Source organism: Coturnix japonica, chromosome 3 (assembly GCF_054131305.1).
Source record: "Coturnix japonica strain WE chromosome 3, WE-NBRP24, whole genome shotgun sequence".
NCBI classification, from domain to species: domain Eukaryota; kingdom Metazoa; phylum Chordata; class Aves; order Galliformes; family Phasianidae; genus Coturnix; species Coturnix japonica.
The window spans coordinates 31,786,084-31,806,605 of NC_140665.1; the positions used below are offsets into that span (position 1 = coordinate 31,786,084).

The following is a 20,522-nucleotide window of genomic DNA, read 5'->3' on the forward strand; positions in this document are numbered from 1 at the left end:
GTTTGCTCAGAGTCCCTTCCAGCCTGGTCTTGAATGCTTCCAGGGAGGGGGCATCCGCAGCCTCTCTGGGCAACCTGTTCCAGTGTCTCACCTCCCTCACAGTAAAGAATTATTCCTAATATCTGGTCTAAATCTGCCTTCTTCCAGTTTAAAGCCATTTCCCCTTGTCCTGTTGCTACAAGACCTTATAAACAGTCCTCCTCAGCTTTCCTATAGGCCCTTTCCTGTATTGGAAGTCTGCTGTTCAGTCCTTCTGGAGCCTTCTCTTCTCCAGGCTGATAAGCCCCATATATAATACATATGCCTGTCCTTATAGGTGCTCCAGCCCTCTGACCATCTTCATAGCCCTTCTGTGGGCCCACTGCAACAGCTGGAATTCATATCAAATCAAACTCTTTTGAAAGAACATCTTTGAATGAGAAACAAACTGAATGCTAGTGTCAATACTAATATGTCTTGTTAGGTGATCTGGAGTGTCTATGGATTTGACAGATGTGACACAGGACCTGTGCATCTGGTATGACCTGGAGGCAAGGTTCGGTTCCTTCCATCTCCTAAATAGGCATTAGATGCGTGTCTTCAGGCAGACGAATTCTACTCCTGTTATCTGTGGGTACTCTGTATGTGTTGCACACTTTTTACTGGGACTTTCTTGGCCAGTCTCCAGGAAACCTGACAGTGCTGCTAACTTTGCAGTCCTACCCCATCCTTGCAACAGCTCCAGCATTTGCCTGTTCCCTCACTGAACCAGCTGAGCTCAGTAGGCTGGCAAAGAAATTGAGTGGCCTCACTGAGCAGACCGTACATAATTACAAAGTAAAACAGTGAGACTGAACCCACTTTTTGCTATGCCCCTTTTCTTGTTTAAAATCTACAGAACCTCCTCAGTAAATCATAGCTAATAAATCCAAAAACAACACTAGAAAGAGAAACAGAACAACTCTTGTTCTTAAACCTATTTTTGGTTTAGATTCTAGAACAAAACATAGATTCTCAAAGTGTCTCATGATAGTTATTTCTTTATTGAAGTTGATAAAACTTAATTATTTGGGATTATCCATTGCTTTCAATATAGTGAAAGTATTTGTATCTTAAGCATGACTGTTTATATCAGTGCTTTATTAATGGATTGTTTGCAGTGATTACAGCAGGGCAAATTTAACCATGGCAATCTTGGTTGAGAAATTCATAGAAGTCCATTTGACTTTTTACTACATCTGTTCAGAGGAACAATGTTGAAGTAACTGTTTATCTTTTAGGGCTTTCTTTTTGGATCTGTGTAAAATGCATTCAGTGCCAAGTAGCTACCTCTGTGTATATGACATCTTAGTGCTTGCCAGTAATATTCTTAGTATGTAGCCAAGACTTTTTTGCCTTTTTAAAATTGTTTTCTGGCAAGATCATCTTGTTGTGTGCTGTCACAGAACTTGTATTGCCTTAAGTGAATAGGTTAGACTGTCTTCCTTTTTGCACTGCTAGACATCTCTCCATTTCTGTTAGATCCCTATTAGGTATAGATAGATAACATGTTAGTGGTACTTCAGATATTCAGGCACAGCAGTTTGCTTGATTAAAGCCCAGCATTAATGAATGGGCCAACAGCTACGTCAACTTTCAAATACCAAAATTTATAGCAGTATTAGTCAGAAAGGTGCTTTACAGCCTTTAAATTGTGCAACCTAATAGACATGTGGAGTATTTCAGATTTGCACAGAATGCATTGCTGCAGAGATAGACTTGTTGCCTTTGTAGAGTATCTATCTTCATACTTGAGTAGTCTGATGAGCTTTCAGTGGACTGTTATTCAACAGGTTATAATTAAAAAAAGGTAATTTGTCATCTTCTGAGAATGGCAAACTAAAGCTCTGATATCCTTTCCTTGTATCTGATTAATCACAAATGTGGCCTTTTTATTATTATTTTTAGATAGGAAACAATACAGATGCACTGAGAAAGACCTGGAACCCCAAATTCACATTAAGAAGCCACTTTGATGGAATAAGAGGCTTAGCTTTTCATCCAGTTGAACCAGTACTAATAACAGCTTCAGAGGACCATACATTAAAAATGTGGAATTTACAAAAAACAGCCCCAGCAAAAAAGTAAGATTTTTTTTTTTTCTTTACTTCCTTAAAGCATTGTACTTATCTAAATAAAATTGTGGATATGGCTTCATCTGGTGGTCCTTTGGAGTTAACGGAAATTGTTCCTTAAGTACAAAAGCAAACTCTTAGAGAATTATGGAGACTTTTAGAGCATGCCAGAAGAAATCAATGCACGTTCATGAATTCATTTTATTTTTTAAAAAGAAAAAACGTTCCTTCTTTTTCAATATATGTATTTTGTGCGTAGACTAAGATGGGAAACTAATTTACTAGTAAAATATTTGGGTGTGACCTCCTAGTATGCTTGAATCTGTGTATAAATATATAAGCATAACTTGGCTATATGTAAAAAGTAAATGTATACTCATGTGCACGAATACATATGTACAGAATTAAACATTGATGGCAGTGTTGCTAGGTTTATGTGTACAGTGTTTCCTTCATATTGTTAGGGACATGAGGAAACGAATATATTTGTAATAACGCTAACGTAGTGACAGCTGTTCATCATACCTTTTATGAAGACTGGACAATGCCGGTGGTAGTCCTGAAGTCTGTAATTAAATAAAACAAAACAAAACAAAAACAACCCAACACCTGACTGGTAAAGTCCTGAGCAGGAGTTTAAGTGATTTGTAACTGTGTTAGAGCTTTGGTTTAAAGGCAAGGCATTACAAACCCTTTCCTTGGGTAGGAATTTGTAACATTTAAGGAAATAACTCCATATGATGCTGATAGCCCTCTACTCCTTCCCCACCACTGATGTACTCTGCACTGATGTGCAGAGATTTCAAAAGAGGTAGCAGTGATTTTTAAGACCTTACTAATTCTGGCACATTTTTGTAAAGCATAATGTAAGGTCATATGTGTGTTAACATTTTCTTGTACTTCATTTAGGAGTGCTTCTCTTGATGTGGAGCCAATATATACCTTCAGAGCACACAGGTGAGTTTTTTATAAGAACACCGTTTTATTTGAGAAATACATGATTTCTAAACAGACACAAAAAATTTTAAAGCCATTCCCACCATGTCAACTAGTGATTCCATGCAGTACTTTTATTCCCATGTTATTTAAAATACCTGCTTATTTTCGTCTATTTTTGTCTGGCTCTGGGTACACTACCATTTATAAAAGAGAAAGCTATAAATTATGCAGTTCACATTCAACTAGGTTTTCCATCTCAAAAAGGCTCTTGCCTTTTTGTCAGATATGTGTATATGTAGAATGAAGCTGTGTCCAGTGAATTAAAATCTACTGAATTGTTTTTATAGAAAAATCTTCAACTTTTATAAAAGGAAAAAAAGGAAATAATAAAACCTATCATCTCAAAATGTGAAATGTCTGAATTGTCCTTACTGTAGTTAAATTACCAAATATTGAAGAGATACTGTTGTGGGAAGTAGTGTGTAGCCTATGATCTGAGAATGCAGAATTTCCATTGCAGCTAGTGCAGCAAATTAATTGTATTTAACAGGAAAATTTGAAGATGACAATATTTATCACTTAATGAAAATGTTAATAGTCAACTTTTTGGCATGTGGTTTCTTCCAGTGGACCAGTGCTTTGTGTGGTGATGAGCAGTAATGGCGAACAGTGTTACAGTGGGGGAACTGATGGCCTCATCCATGGCTGGAATACAACAAATCCAAACATCGACCCCTATGACTCTTATGGTACATAGCTGTCAGACACCGGCAAAAGAACACATTTAGTGACATTAACCATGTGTAGCTAAAATGGTATAATTTGTAGGTAGTATTTCTTGGAAAAAGTGAAAGAGAAGCTTGAATGTTTGCTCCAGTTAATGTAGATTTTTGTTTTAATAATGATGTTGGTTGATGAGAAGATGGTATTTGTCATTTTCTTAAAAAGAGCCTCAGTCTCATTACAGTTCTGGTATACAACTAGGTTGAAAAAGCACAGGACTAACTAAACCTGATACCCAACAAGGACAGGAAATGTATGTATAAATATTCATTTACAAATCTGTGCTGCTGAGATAAAGAGGTTGTAGAGTTTGAGACCAAAGCTGTTAATATTATCTACAAACGGTTAAAATCACATATTTCAGTAAAGTTTGTGAGCTATAAACAGGCGTCATGCCTTGTGTCTGTTTTAAAATGTTCCTCACATCTCATAGCATCAGATATGATTGGCCTCAAAGCTGTCTTTTGGAAAAAAGACTAACATATACCATTAGTGGCTCCATAAGAGTGAGTTTTTAAATCAAAATCTGTTTTATTATCTTTAACACCATTTATTCTGCTGAAAATTTGTTTTGTTCAATTAAATACAAACTGAGAAACTGAATGCCACTTGTGCTGATGAAATTAAAGAAGAATAATAGAATAATTGGAACTATTATACTGATAAGACCTGATTGTCTTGGCTATTGGTCTTTTTGTTGTTGTTTGTGTTGTGGTTTTTTTTGTGGACTAACTTGTTACGGCTTCTTCATACACACAGACCAAGATAAAACAATTCACTTAATTCAACTTTTATTTTGAAATATGGTTTGTTTGTCTTTTGTTCACAGATCCTTCTGTTCTAAGAGGTGCTTTTGTAGGCCATACTGATGCAGTGTGGGGTCTGGTTTACAGTGGCACACACCAGCGTTTGCTGTCCTGTTCTGCAGACGGCACTGTACGTTTATGGAAAGCTACAGAAGTTGCTCCAGCTCTCAGTGTATTTAATGATAATCAAGGTATGGAATTTTAAGTTCATTAGCTTAACTGTTCAGACTACCATAATCTTGACTACTGAGTAGAAATCCTTTCTTGTTTGTTTACTGGATTTTATACTGTTATGATTGTTTAGAAGAGCAGTAGATTTTGGATTTTGACACCAGCCATTATTGATAAATACACACAGGCGGACAGTCACACATACCTAAAAACTATGTGTTGTAGGTTACTTGCTGATATTGCTGGATCCAGAGTATAATGTAGCTGTTCCATAGTTCAAATTCAAAGTGAGTTTCCATTAGGCCCTTGCAACTGGTTTGTCAAGAATAAAAAACCCTTTCTTACCCCCAGAGAGGTTTGAAATAGCCAGTGCTTAGGTCCAGCTCAGCATCCTAGCACCTTTCCAGTTGAAGTTCCTAGTATTTCTGACAGAGATTGCTACTTTCAATGAATTCATGAATTTTTGAATGAACTAAAAAGCAATAATCTAGTCATCCTAAATGCTGTTAGTTGAAAAAATTTAGTCATTAGGGTTTAATTACTGAAATGTAATGCGCGTTCCAAAATCCTGTTATTTAGAGCCTCGCTTCTCGAAGTTGCTGTTTGAGTAATTGCTCTAGGGTAGCTACTGACATTGTCATCTTAAGAACTATCAACTTAGAGCTGATAGTTCTAAAAGCAACCCATGAACCAAGGCTCTTTCTTGGTTCTTCAGAACAACTTCAAGATAAAATGAATGTTAATGTAATGAATTGATTTTCTGAATTGTGATATAAAGTTGATCAGATGTTCCATTACTTGTTAGTTAAATAGCTGAAGCAAAATATAAACGTTTCATGTAGTTTCATTTTGGCAGAGCTGTGTTTCCAAAGGTCAGCAGGGTTCTATCAGAGTCATGGTTAATCTGTGGTTGACTTTACTGTGGTATCCATAGATACTTTACAACATTCCTGAGTACACAACTAGTGTGTACAAGGGAGGTGTTTTTCCCGTGAGTCTTTAGAGTGGTGATAGTATTCTTGCTTTGTCTGGATCCATGGACATTAGATTACTTAATATTCAGTATCACACTCAACCTGGATTTTTAGATAGCATCCCACACAACATTCTTGTCTCTAAATTGGAGACACATGGACTTGATAACTGGATCACTCAATGGATAAGGAATTGGCTGGATTGTTCTAGTCAACAGTGTGATGTCTAGGTGGAGACTGGTGATGAGTGGTGTTCTTCAGAGGTAAGCACTGGGACCAGTGCTAATAGACATCTTTGTCTGTGATGTGGACAGTTGGATTGAGTGCATCTTCGCCAGGATTGCTGATGACAGCAAGCTGTGTAGTGCGGTTGATGTGCAGGAGGTAAGGAAGGGATACTATCTGGAAAGACCTGGACAGACTTGAAAGGAAGGACAGTATGAACCTCATAAAGTTCAACAGGGGCAAATGCAAGGTGCTGTACCTTGCAACACAGAAGTATACAGAAGAACTGTATCCTGGGCTGCATCAAAAGAGGACCAGCAGGATGTGGGAGGTGACTGTCCCTTTCCACTCTGCTCTTGTGAGATTCCATTCACAGTACTGCATTCAGCACTTTGGCCCCCAGCACTGAGAAGGGCATGGATCTGTTGGATCATCTACAAGAATGATCAGAGGGCTGTGGAGCAGCTTTCCTATAAAGGCAGGCTGAAATGGTCAGAGTTATTCAGCCTGAAAAAGGGAGGGCTTTGGAGGGAGACCTTATAGCAGCCTTCCTTTTCCTAAAGGGGGCCTACAGGAAAGCTGGAGAGAGAATCTATTTGCCAGGGAGTGTAGAAATGGGACAAGGGTATAGATACATGTTAGGTGTAAGGAAGAAATGATTGTGATAGTGGTGAGGCTCTGAAACAGGATGATTGGAGAAGCTATGGATGTCCCATCAAGGCCAGGTTGGCTGGGTCCCTGGGCAACTTGATCTATTAGATTATGTCCCTGCCCCTAGGAGTGGGGCTGGGACTGGATTGTATTTATGGTCCTTTTCAACCCAAACCATTCTATGATTTTACCTCTTCCTCCTCCTGCTCCTGACATCTGTTGGAGAAGGTGTTGTTCTTTCATCTAGTTGGCAGGGAAAAGTACATTTGAGGACAGAAATTTTATGGGATGTTTCTCGTACTCAAACTCTGCTGATCTGGCTTTCTGTCCTGTAGAGTTGTAATAGCCAGTGTGTAAAGTCATCTGATATATAATAGGCAGGACAGAAAAAGTTATGTAATGTGAGGTTTTTAATGTACTTACGTAACTTTCCATGCTGATAGTTTCAGCATGTAAAATTTACATTTGGAAAGCTTTGGGGTTTTTTTTAAGCTCTGAAGTTGTCCAGTTTAGTAGCAACTTAAAATCATCTGTCATGTAAATGATTTTGCCGTTTTGATATTATGTCCCCGCACTGAAGGTTTGGCTGAAATTTTTTCTTGCACTTAAAGAAAGAAGAGGGGCAGGGCAGGTGGAGCTTGTGAGGTTCTTACTTTCCAACATGATTCAAATTAGATTTCAGTCCAGCCTCAGTTCCAGATAGAACATCTCAATAAAGAATGTTGAAATGCATATCAGAAAAATAGGTTTAAAGTGGTGATCACTCAAGACCATCAATTTGGATTGTCATAATGTAGATTTTAAAATGTAACATTTCATGATCATGACTCTTTAAATATCAGAGTACATGGTGTTCTTTTCCTATTTTTTTTTACACAGTCTGCTGCTTATGAAAATGTTCTCTGCATTGTTTTCTAGAAATGGGAATCCCTTCCTCAGTAGATCTTGTGAGCAGTGACCCAAGCCTCATGGTAGCATCCTTTAACACTGGACACACTAGCATTTTTAACATGGAGACACGGCAACGAATTCTTACCCTGGAGTCTGGAGTAGATAATAGTATGTATTAAATAAAGAAAAAAATTGCTTGATGGAGATCAAATACTGTTAATAGTCTTTTCAGTGTTTCCAAGCAATTAGGCAAACGGTGTATCCTAGTAACTTGCATCATGTATTATGTTAAACATTATGTTTTAAGATGTAGGAGTAAATTGTTATTACTATAATAGAGCAAGAAGCTCTTTAGTAGAAGAGCAAACATAGCTTTGAAAGAAGGTAGAAGAGCTGCAGATACTGTAATTTATTCCTTAAGGAACAGTGGTAGAAGGACAAGAACAAAATTTCCAAAGTTTTTTTTAATCGGGATTTTCCATTTTTTCTTTAGTCCAGAATTGCAAATCAGAGATAATATCAGACAAATCTCAAGTGTAAGTTGTGACAAATTTGTGAACGTATAGGGCAAGTTCTACCTTTTTCATTAGCAGTACTGGCTCATTTTCTGTTAGGCTTTGTTTGAAGTCTTCACTGAAGAAAATGAGCAGAGCTCACAAGCTCCTTCATAATGCTTTGGATCATGGCAGTGTTCCCCATCATTAGGAGAGGGGCCAGAATGAGCTAAAGCATGAGAATTTATGTTTGAGTCAAAATGGAAACCTGAAATCTATAGAAATGTTCAGTCTTTTTTAAAACTTTGATAGTTTTTTTTTCAGCTAAAACTTTTATGTTAGTGAATGCTATTGTCTGATTATGCTTTTAAAGGGGAGCAAGCCCTTCTTGTCAGTTTTGCTCACCTCTTTTCATGAAGTTTAACAAATCTGACATTTTATAAGAGTGGACAGAAAATTTCACCTTCTTACTTTGGATTATTACTTTACAGGGCAGGATTTTCCCTGCTGTCATAAAAACAAGCAAACAACTGCACAGAAATATTTGTGGGTTTAAAAAGAAAAAAAGGAAAGCTCACAGTATGATCTAGTAGTCTCTGTTTAGTATTTTTACTTACATAACTGTGCTCTAAAAGTTAGCTCCATTCAATAAATAATACGAGAACTAGGCAATAGGAAATGAGTTATCAGAAATGCCCTTACCACCACTATTTAGGGACTCTAAGTCTCATTGTGCTTGGTAAGTCAATATCTGGGTTTCTATTAAAAAAAAATAACCCACCAAAATATCTTTTCTATAATTTTCTAATTCATGTGCATGTGTGCATGTATATTTATATAAATATAAAATAGTGATACTTCAGGATTCTTGAATGCTGAGAAAGTGTCTCTCAGAGGAACAGCCTAGTATTCTTTTCTCCAGTTTTAATCACTATATATCTAGTGATAGCACATGCCTTTTGTTCTGTGGTGGTGAGGAGTTCTCTTTACTTCTAAAAATTCTTACTATGATGTTAACTTTCCTGTTTGCCTGTATGTTACAACTAAAGTTTGACTTGACAAGAGGAGCAGTGCAGAGGTGGGGAAATGCAAAAATAGTATTTTCACTTAGTTCTTGATTACTTATTCTTACCAAAAGAAAGTGGGCCTTACTTAATTATATTGACATTCATGTGAAAGGTAAGGCTAGCGTATGCATTTGTGTGTATGTAATTTGTAAAGTATTTTAGAGTAAAACACATATAAGGTGTTGGTTGAGAGAGTTTACATTATATTATCAAATTACATTGTAAATAAAATTGTTTACATATGCATTTTTAATAGCAGTTTTTCAAAGACCTTAGCAATTTACATGTGTCAATATGTCTGTTTGTTTGTTTTTTTTACCTAGCGGTCAGTACTTCCTGTCAGATAAACAGAGTCATCAGCCATCCGACTCTTCCAATTAGTATCACTGCTCATGAAGACAGACACATCAAATTCTATGACAACAATACAGGTATGCATCTGTATCTTCAGCAGGACCTAGTCATAGTATTTAGCTGTATGACATAAAACACAAACAGAATTTCACTATGGTTAATGTTATGCATGCAAATGCTGAGGAGTGTTAAGAACTGTATGTTCTCTGAAACAAAAATCCTTTTTTCACTCACGCAGCCCCCAGATTGTCAGTAAACTTAAAAGTTTATTGGAATAATGATAAAGAACCTTCATCACTCTTTTAATTCTATTAAAATGCTTTAAACTTAGTGGTTATAATAAACATGTAAGGCAGCTTCTTAATTTTCATGTGCTTATGTTCGTTGTGCTTGTCTTGAGTTGTTTTGATATGAGGACAGGGAGCCTAGGCACCACTTCTAAGACCTCTACTTGATGATTGGGAAGTACCAGTTCCCTTGCAGAGTGTAATTCTACATTTAATATACTCTATTTGTTTATCTCTCTTTTCTGCAGAAACAGTAGAAATTTAGAATACTTTTTCAAATCTGTGGTGGAAGTTGTGCTAAGCTGTATAATTATAAATTACATAAAGGAAATGTTTGTAGGAGTGGTAGTGTTGAGCTGTCGTTCCAATTGTAAATGTTGATTTTCTTCAGCTTGTGACATATCTGCTTCCAGATCACACAGCCCTAAAAGTTAAACTGAGATCTTTTGACATTCTAGTTGATTTTAAGCTAGCTTAGAATGTGTGTTAAATAAAGAGTTTGGAGCACCCAATGGAAGCTGAGACAAAAGCTGAAAATTGATTGTTTGATGATTTAATGCCATAAGGTATTGTAGAGAGAACACTGAGCTTTTCAGGTTTTCTTTTATTATTTTCTCCAACTAAAAATAATACAACTAAGCCATGATTTTGTGTGCTTCACATCAAATCATTAATGCTAATAAGCTGTTCTAGAACTCTAATTCTCTCTGAGCTGATTAAAATCATACTGTATTCTTATTTAGTTTAGATCCATTGCTTATCAGAATACTCAGCTCATGTCCTTCTCAGTCAAGGTCTTACTACTGAACTCACTTAAGTCCCTTAGGGGACAGATATTTAATGGGCACAGCGATTGCAGCGTCAGGATAGATTTGCACAGAAAAAACAAAGGACAAACAAAGTTGATGGTTTTAGTTCTGCATCTTTATGGGGCCTGTAAACATTAAAAGAGTAGGTTTTCTTAGAATTTTTGCTGATTCAATCATGGGACAAGATAATGTATTTATTGAATGGGCTGTGGTGAGGTTTAAACAGTGAATACAGATAACAGTGAATTGCTGAAAGTAACTTGAATCTTTTCTTTCAAAGGAAAACTGATCCATTCCATGGTAGCTCACTTAGATGCAGTTACAAGTTTAGCTGTCGATCCTAATGGCTTGTACTTGATGTCCGGCAGTAAGTACATTAAATTTCATTTTCCTTTTCTCATAGTGGTAGCAAATGTGAATTTATAAAGAAAACCATTTCTCCTTTCTTTAGGTCATGACTGTTCAATTCGCTTATGGAATCTTGAAAGCAAGACCTGCATCCAAGAATTCACTGCTCATCGCAAAAAATTTGATGAGTCCATTCATGATGTGGCATTCCACCCATCCAAATGTTATATTGCCAGTGCAGGAGCAGATGCCCTGGCAAAAGTGTTTGTATGACAGTGTGTGTCCCTTTCCAACTTTAGCTTTGTATATATTTAACCAGCTGCACAAAAGAGAAGAGAAGGGCATGAGTCTCCTGCCCAATCAGAGAATGTTTGTAAGTGTTTAGTTTTTGCAGGGTGCTGTTTTCTAAATTGAAATTTGTTCTGGTTTCTGTGAGCTCAGCTGGTGCTGAGAGCTTGGAAACTCTCAGTTTCAACTACTTTCAAAAAATTTAAAAAAAAAAAAAAGAAAAAAAAAAAAAGGCAATTTTATTTCAGAGGATGTGAATTTTCGTCCAGGCAGGCCTTGGGTGAAATTAGGTCTATGTGTTCTCTATTATTAAGATGGAGTACTGGAAAGAAAGAGTCTAATTGCTTCAGGGAGAGAGGGAAAAGAGGGAAACTTCCTGAGATGCTTCTTATTGAGGAATCTTGATGTATTTAAGATTAAATCACCTGGAAAAAGTGTCAGTTCAGATGCTTGTTATTGTGTCATGTGAGAGGCACTTTGTCATCCCTTAATCCCTTTGGTATTAACAAGTAGATCACATTCAGAGAGCAGTAGCTGATACTTAATCTCAGCCACCTGGCTGCTAGCCTAAGATAAACGTGAATAAAGGAAAGCAAATTACTAACATAAATTGCAATACAGAAAAGTTTTATTAAATATTTGGTGTTATATGGCAAATATTTAGTTTGCAAAAAAAACTGTATAATATTTTTTTTTAATTGTATTAGCATGTGGCTAGAAGCTGAGCCTTTAGTCTAGTCCCAGTTAACAGCAGACTGAAGCAGTCTGTATATACTTTAGTAGCAGATTAACTTATTCAGATTTATAATGCTGTTTATTCTTGGAGATCTGGCATAAGAAATCATAAGATTTCCCAAAGAAACTCTTATAATGTAATTATAATATGTTCATCTCCTCCTCTTTTTGTTCCTGCTAAAAAAAGGTATCGTTCTGGGCATCATGTAACCATGAAATACTCCATTTCTTTTGAAGATTAAACCTATACCTGATGCTTTGTATGAGTCCTACTAGCGTCATAGGTGCCTGCACAAAGGTCGATCTGTGTGAAAGTTTCTGCTACTTGTAGAGGCATTTCCAGACTACAGCATTTGTGGAGCTTTTCCACACGTGCTTCACTGGGCGTATTGTGCCATTAATTAGGTTACCTGAAGAAGAAATGCTTTTTAAAATTGCTCAACAAATGTATTTTGTCTCAGTTTTCAGAACTTTTCTGTTGATTCTAGTGACAAATAACCTTTAAACCAAAATTTTTTGTCAATTAAGCCCTTTTATTCCTCCCTATAATGAAGGTGAGTGGATTCTTTTCTGTTACGTGTCACCATGAGAGCCCTTACTGCTCTTCAGTCTGAAGCTGGCATTTTCCTCAAATTTGGAATGGAAGGCAGTATTTATTCTGCCTATTATTAGATTATTTCTGGTGCTGATATGAGTAGGAAAGAACCCAACACATGCAATCCTTTCCAAGACCAGCCTGAGGCTACGACTGGAAACTGATCATCTTTACCTTTACACTGACACTTTTTAAGAAGGAATCATTGAAAGATATCAACATCGGATTTGACCACGTTGTTCTTAGAGTGATATTTAGAGGTGGGACCACTTTTGATGCTGAACTTAGAGTTTAGATTAACTGTATTATTTAGAATAAAAGGTTGACCTGTGCTGTTTAAGCCTGCAACACGTTGTATTTACTGCTAAAGTATCCTGGAATACCTTTATTTTTTTGCTCCGAATATTCAGATATGTCACTTCATGATACTGATATGCAATGTATTTCCATAGGTAAGGTTAGAACTTTGACCATGAAACAGATGACTACGATAGTGATTCAGATTTAGGTTTTAAAAAATGTTTTGGTTATGATAAAAATGGGGGAAACTTGTCTGCAAAACTGAGCGTTCAACTTAGTGAGAGTTCTGTGTACTTGACTCATATTCTTTCAGTGTCATTATTTTATTTCTTTTTGGAGAGGAAAATACAAAGATTTATTTGAAAAATTCTAAAAGCTATGTATATTATATATGTGTATATATATTGTAAACATGTATTAAATATGTCTAGTAAGGGAAGACTCTATGGGTGCATTTTAATGTTTTAGTATTAAGAGTTCTCTTGAGTTTGTGTATACAAAGGATAATGGTGTGAGTATGAAATGAATGTTGTGCTTTTGCTTACACAATACAATATGTAGTTAAAGTTGTTTAAATTGCTGTACATAAAACAAATAGGCCAGCATGCTCGTTTTTAAAGACTGTCATTCTGATTACAATTGGAATGTAAGAAGTGGCTGTCCAAATGTGAATTGAAAGATGTTTCCTTCTCACTATCGAGCTTTTGCTCCAACTGAGAAGTGACTTTTTTTTTAAAGCTGGCAATAGCTAGAGGATGAGGTGCCTTTAAAAAACAAAACAAAACAAATGTAGCCTTACAAAGAGGTTGTGGAGTATATATTTTTGTGCTGGTCTTCATAATTGATGTCAATGTCTTTTTACTGTACTTGTTCACATACTTGTAGGACTGCAGGGTATTGTGCATGAGCCTGTCAGATCTTCTGAACGTCATCATAGGAGTTAGGGATGAAAAATTTATTTAGGTTACCCAGTCCATCTGTTCGCTCAAGCAGGATTGTAGACTTGCGTATTTTAATATTGTCTTGGCCAGTGAGGTTCTGTATCTATTCTAAATGATTAATTTTTCTTCGGAAGATTATTTCACTGATTGCTTCTCACTGACGGGAGGATTTATGTGACGTTTAGTGGTTCTTTTTTGTAACTTCATGCCTGTATTTCAAGCCATATTTTGTGCCATTTTAAATATTCCTCATCACCTTTGTAATTTGGCGCCTTTGTGTATGCACTATCTCTAGCTGCATATTTCCCTTCTCCTTTCTCCAGGCTGTTTTTCAGACTGCTCTTTTTTCGCCACTTTTTCTTGTTTTCAGCTGGTGCCCAAAATGCCTTTCCACTCACAGTGCTTTGTTGGACTTAGTCTGAAGGCAATCTGTTAAATGTGGAGGTTTTGGGGTTTTTTCCTCTCTACATGGTACTTCTGTGTAGGAAGTCCAAGCATTTTAGTCTAGCTGGTATCTTTCATACCCAAATCTCATTTCTGACAACTGTTTTCTGTAACTCAGCATTGCTGCTGTTTCTTCTTCACTTTCAGTGTGTACTTTCAGTTCTTTTGCAGCTAGATACTTAATTCATAACTTATTTTTTATAGGCTTTGTACTGCTGATCTCTGAGGGAACTCTTTTCCATTTTATAATGCAGTTCTTTGTGGTTCAGTATAGTTGGTAACCTTCGTGAATGTGATAAATCCATCTGAAGATGCAAACAAAATGGAATTTAATGGTTATTCTTGGGAAAAAACAAACAAACAAACAAACAAAACCCAAAAAACACAACATTTTGTGCGACACTGTGTATTGCATCTTACCACTGCCCTTTTTCATGTATTTAATTGACATGATAAGTTTTTTAATGGTTAACTTGTAGAAATTTTTGTGTATGTTAGCTTGTGCTACTGATTCTGGTTCTGCTAACTAATTTAATGGGAGAATCTGCAATCCTTTCATACATTTAAAATGAGTCCACTAGGTTCAAATACTCTCACTTTTATTTCTAATTTATTTCACTGCTGTATGCTTTCCCTTTGATCATATTTGATTCAGTTGCCAAAACACTTGCATAGAATGACTTGGAATAGCCTGGAGGAAGATCAAGACATAATTTTGTTGTGGAAAATATCTCCTTCTCTCCAGAAAAATCCGTGTTTTCCTATTTGTTTTTTGTTGTTGTTGTTGTTTTGTGCCTCAGAGGAAAGTGTTTTGACATACCAAATAAAAGATTTTGCTTATTACTTAAAAGACTTAAACAAGAAGTCTTAAGACATTGACATGTCACATACTGCCAGATACTTTCTATCTGTATGTTCTCAAACAGTGTTATGTAAAGCAGTCCCATACATAATATGTTTGAGGAAATGTGTGGTGTTTACCGTACGTCTTTGTGATCAGTGATCAGAAATGTGTCCTTTTGAGTAATTATGTGACAGATAAAGGACTTGGTTACACCGCCTTTTGCAGTACATCTATTTGATCTTAGACTTGTCCCCTTCCCTCTCCCTCTTCCTCATGTTTTATCAGTGTCATTTTTGGGAGCAGTGATTTCCATAATCTCATGCATCACTTCTCAGCATTAGTCCATCACACAAGAAACAAGAAGTTAAGAAGCAGGTAGAACCATCAGAGTGCTTGGAATGCCTCTGAAGATGAGTGTTTGGAACCATTTGCAGTCTGTGGTTTGGCAGTGTCTTTGCAGACTGTTCTGGGTAGTCTGTGGTATGAAATGTTAAATAAGAATATTCTCTAGTAAAATCTTGTAAAATAGGCTGAGTTGTGGAGGAAAATGCAGCTATTGTGTTTGTTCCTGTGCCTGCACGAGACTGCTGGAGAGCATTCTTCCTGGAGTCCTCTTTGCTGAAGCATCAATCTTGCAATCTAACATGAATAGCTCCTGCAAATGGGGTTATTCGTATTTTTGCTTTGAAAATCTATAGTGGTCACTGTGCTGAACAGTGGGGGAGGATGCTTGCTGAACTCTTGACATTAAATGGTTTAAGTGCCAAAACCAGTTGTGCCCTCTTTGGGACTGCTGGGAAGCAATTTAGAATTCAACTTGATAATAGCAAGGGAGAGCAGGGAGAAACCTTCAAAGGTTTCTTGTGAGATTTATTCATACACCTGTTGGTTGCCGATTGTGTGAAGAACAAAATGTAGTATACATTCAGATTCCAAATTGCGGAATAATTGTGTCAAAGGTGGAGATCATGCAAATTTCTAAGCTGTTGCTTTAGAGAAGCTGCCCCAAACAATTGCTTGCATTGCTAAATATTGCTGTGTCTTTTTAAACTTTACTTTCTCATTTAAGTGAATGGGACCAGTGGTTTCAGTTAAATTGAGTCTCAGTTGGCATGCATATCTTTCAGCTTTCTCGTGGACGAGCTGGAATTCATGGAAATAACTGTGAAAATGCAGTGCTGCTTGTAATGCAGCATTTAAAACACTCTGAGAATTGTGGCTCTTTGGTGGAAACTGTTTTGGCCTACGCTGTTAAAAAATGGAGATATCAGAATATGACTGTAAAATGTTCACATATGGTAAATTGTTCCGTATAAAATGTGTGATTTTGTGGGGGGGGGGAGGAGGGGAGGTGTGGGCACCTGCTGCTGGTGAACATCATGATGATGTTCAGTTGAGCTGTGTTACTACTGAGCGCAGAGAGGAAGCAACAGTCTTTAAAGCTCTCTTTTTCCATGAAGGACGTGTAGTTATTGAAAATGTTTTACTCAAATCTGATAATATATTTAGTCACGGAAGTTGCAGTAGGTGAACTGCTCTGACTATTTCATCGCTTTAGAGGAGTGTGCTATTCCTGAAACTCATGGCCTGTGAACTGCTAGGCAAACCCTCTGCAGCATTTGTGCTGCATAGTTTTGAGTGCAACAGAGTGAATGAAGAAACACTGGGGAGTGAGGAGGGGCACAAGATTGACTTTTATGTAAATAGCCTTTGTATAGACAAGTGTTCAGTATGCAACTGATGAGACTAATCCAGGGAGGGAAGTTCTTGGCATTGAGACCTTCAGAATTACAACTGTGCCTGTACTAATGTATGTACCTGTTGTGAAGGTTATCAGTCTTTTTGAAATCTCACTCTTCCCACTTAAACCTATCTTTTCTTGGAGTCGTAATATCGTAGCTGCAGTAGATTTTTATTACAGGATCAATTTCATAAAAGCCTATTGATCTAGAATGTTTTTTGAAGAGTATCAGGGTTTCAGCTTCAGCCCTGCCCTTCCCGCCACCGAGAGGCTGTTCTATACTTCCTTGTTCCCAGTTCATGTAAGTCTGCTGAGTTCTCTTATCCTGCCTGCTGACCTGGTTTCTCTACCCTTTGCTCTGCTGTGAAAACTTAGGAAGTGCTGCATTGTTCAAGGTTTTTGAGAGTCTGAATTCAACTACAGAATGTGTCATTCCAGTTCCACAGTACAGTTTATGGGTCTGAACTGAGTCATTCTAAAGGGAGGCTGGATGACAAAATGTGAATTACTCCTGAACTAAACAGGTATTTAATAATGCATATGCATTAGCCTATGTTTGCTCCTGATTGTCTCTGAGTCGTTGTATTATGTGTCAAACAAATTTTGCACAGTTTGTGCCACCAGGCCACACTGTGATCCTGGGAGATTGCACCTCTGTTTAAACTGCCCATGTGTGCTTTTGGAGCTGCTCAAAGCCTTGTGCTGGCAAGGTCCTCGAGCCCATTCAGGCCTCAAAATTAGTCCCTACTACTTCAGAGAAATCCTTGGTCCTCACATCATAGTATTAGACTGGAAAGCCGAGAAAAGATTTGTGAAGCTGCATTTGTACTCTCCTGTAAGAAAAGGGATGACTTGTCTACAAGCCAAATATTTGCATTATTTTGGATCACTTAAAAAAGCAGACAAAAACATTGTGTAAGGGAAAAGCAATGGACTTTGAGCTCATATTTTTCCATTGAGAATCTATTTTTTTATTCTTCATCTCATGAAGATATGCGCTTGCTGTATGTTGTCTGTTTTCAGATGTGTGGCTCCTAGAACTGATTCCTTGCAGTCAAGCATTTACAAACATACATAGGTTTTGGAAACTGTTTCATATGTGTCAGCACTTTGTCTGGAAATGCAAAACAAGGATGTTTGCTCATGTTTTTGTTGTATAGCTCGCTATAGCCCAAGCAGACTGAAAATCAGACTTGTGCTATAACTTCCTTGAATCATGCATCTGAAAATCTTATAGAAACCTGTGGTTAGAAGACTACTGTTGCTCTAAGACTTTTTGTTGACATTTGTCAGCAGATGAACAACCTGCATTGTATTTCATCTGAATATCTTCAATTGGTTTCTTTTAAAAGAAACTGTCAGGTTAAAAAAAAAATGTAGGCGAATGTCCTTGTCTTATGGGACTTGCATTCATAAGATTGAAGTAATTAAAACTGATTGGTTTTTCAGCGTGGTCATGATTTGGATTGTTGTTGTTGTTTATATTCATCTATATTCATCTATACCCTTCCTCCTCCCCAGGGAAAGCTGTTGAATTTAGAGGTACCTGACAGTTCTTTCAGAGAAGATGCCACAGGTGATAACCACTTATATGTCAATAATTCCATTTGGTCCTCTTCTGTTTTGGGTTACTTCCATGACAGATAGTTGATAGGAAAAGGCTACTGTAATTAATATATGAACTCTTGCTTAAACAGCTACAGGAAATTAAGATTCCCCTTCAGAATTACGCTGAGGTTATTATTTTGCACGCCAGTTTTGAATGACTACTTTGAAACAGTGTTGGGCTTCAAGTGTCTTGCAGAGTGGTGGGTCCAAATGAAAAATGCCTACTTATTGAGAATAGTCTGCTTGTCAGTTTGTGTATGGCTCATTACCGAGTTGTCAGAATTACCTTCTTTAAATGCTACTGTTGTACAGAAGTGAATGTTATTTTAAGTGAGAGATACTGTTTTCTAATTCGTGAAGGAAATGGTTTACTTGGGAGTCAGGATCCCAAATTTTCATATATTTCAAGATTACAGAAAGGCTTTTATGGGAAATAAGAAAAGTGAAAGTCATCATTCTCCAAAGATTTGATAAGCCTTTGTTATAAAAAGTATAAATATTTGCTATAAAGATAAATGCATCTGCAAACACTTCATATTAACTTTTACTGAAAATCAATATTTTAAAATCCTGGATAAATATCTCAAATGACGAAGACGGAAAATTCAGAGAGAGATTATTTTCAAATACGCCGGTATATTTTTGAGCTTCTCAATTGCAGCCCTGAATTTTCTCTTTTTCGATACAATTCATATGTTGTGAAAGTTCTTGGGTAGGTTATATTTAAAACTACGTTCACTTGCCTGAGTAGTCCAAGTAAATATTTTGTCATTAAAATTGTATAGGTCTGTATATTTTAGCGTGCTGTTTAAAACGAGACCACATAGAGGTAACCATGCAGGTATTTATATTGATATGATTGTAGTGAAGTGGGATAGCTGTATACTGTACCCTCATTCTGTGCTGAGCAAAATCACATGGACTTCCCAAAATAAGCAACGGTTTTTAAAAGCAGCTTTATTTAATGTTACAGCAGCAAGTAAGTGTCATTTGTACCATATAATTATGTAAATTGGGTGCTAATAAATACTATTTTTCAACATTTTGTATGGTGTTCATAATTGTGTGTTTTTGTAACAAAATTTTATGTTCTTGGGGTATGTACGAGGAAGAGAAAGTGCACGCAGTCTAGCACAAGTTGACACAAGTTTGGAGGGACCTGATGTAACTTCATGTGGATGTTTTTGGGTTGTGTCAAGCGTTACCGTTTACAATAGTGTCTCAATTTCTCTGTTCTCCATATGTCTTGGTTCTGTACTGTTCTGTCTTCTTGGCAGTGTTGGAATCCTGCGTCTTTCCATGCATTTAGGCAGTCCATCCCTGGTGTTTTCCTGGCTGAGCACACATGTGAGGTGGGTGCAGCGCCGCTGATCAGGAGCTGCTCCATCAGCCTTCACAGATCACAGCGAAGCATGATGCGCTTCCTGGGTGGAACATTTGTTTAAAGTAAAAATAAGTGCATGAATCTACCCTTCAGGAGAGGATTAAGGAGAGCAAACCACACATCACAGATGGTAGCTGCGTTTCTGCAGGAAAATGCTCAGAACAACACTGTTGAGGGGGTGGTATGGGAACCTACACAGAACTGAGTAGAACAACTTGTTAGCAAGTCCATCCTGTTGGGTTTTTTTAAGCTTGTAGGTGGGCTAAGTGAAGTTCTTGTCTGCTCTGTCTCCATGATAGGTAAAATAACCTTTCTGACTTAGTATTAATTCTCTCCCCTCCTCATGGGAAAATAAGAATAGGAATTGTCTTATGAAATGACGGTACAATTGCTTTTACTCAGCGTTCTGCCTCTGGGGAGGGCCAACAGAAAATGCATGAGGTAAGGAGCAGGAGAAGGAACAAAGTAGGAGTAACACTCCCACATAGGAGCCCTAAAGACTACTTTGAATTTGAGACACTCACACAGATGTATACTTGCGGTGTTTTCAATGTAGAGGCAACTTAGCAAATGTGGGTTGCCTGCTACTGTTCAAGACTTCCTCAAAGAGAGGTGATAATGGAAAAGAAAATGGAATGGGCTCAATTTCTGTAATGAGGAGATGGTGGTGGGAAAGGCAAAACAGTGGAGGAATGGTTGATGTGGTGATTGTGTTCAACTATGAAATAATTTAAGGTATCTACAGAACAG

General features: G+C 37.2%; 1 protein-coding gene across 10 annotated transcripts in view; it reads left to right on the plus strand.

The window, feature by feature from the left end:
* STRN (striatin) overlaps nt 1-19,433 on the plus strand; it is a 63,158-nt gene extending 43,725 nt beyond the window's left edge. For all 10 annotated transcript variants that reach the window (XM_015857577.3, XM_015857579.3, XM_015857578.3 and 7 more), the window contains 8 exons: nt 1,927-2,102; nt 3,003-3,050; nt 3,660-3,781; nt 4,645-4,812; nt 7,561-7,701; nt 9,418-9,525; nt 10,825-10,911; nt 10,996-19,433. In XM_015857577.3, coding sequence (XP_015713063.2) covers nt 1,927-2,102; nt 3,003-3,050; nt 3,660-3,781; nt 4,645-4,812; nt 7,561-7,701; nt 9,418-9,525; nt 10,825-10,911; nt 10,996-11,165 — 1,020 coding nt within the window. In that variant the 3' untranslated portion in view covers nt 11,166-19,433. The remainder of the gene's footprint in view (nt 1-1,926; nt 2,103-3,002; nt 3,051-3,659; nt 3,782-4,644; nt 4,813-7,560; nt 7,702-9,417; nt 9,526-10,824; nt 10,912-10,995) is intronic.
* Nucleotides 19,434-20,522: the final 1,089 nt, after the last annotated feature.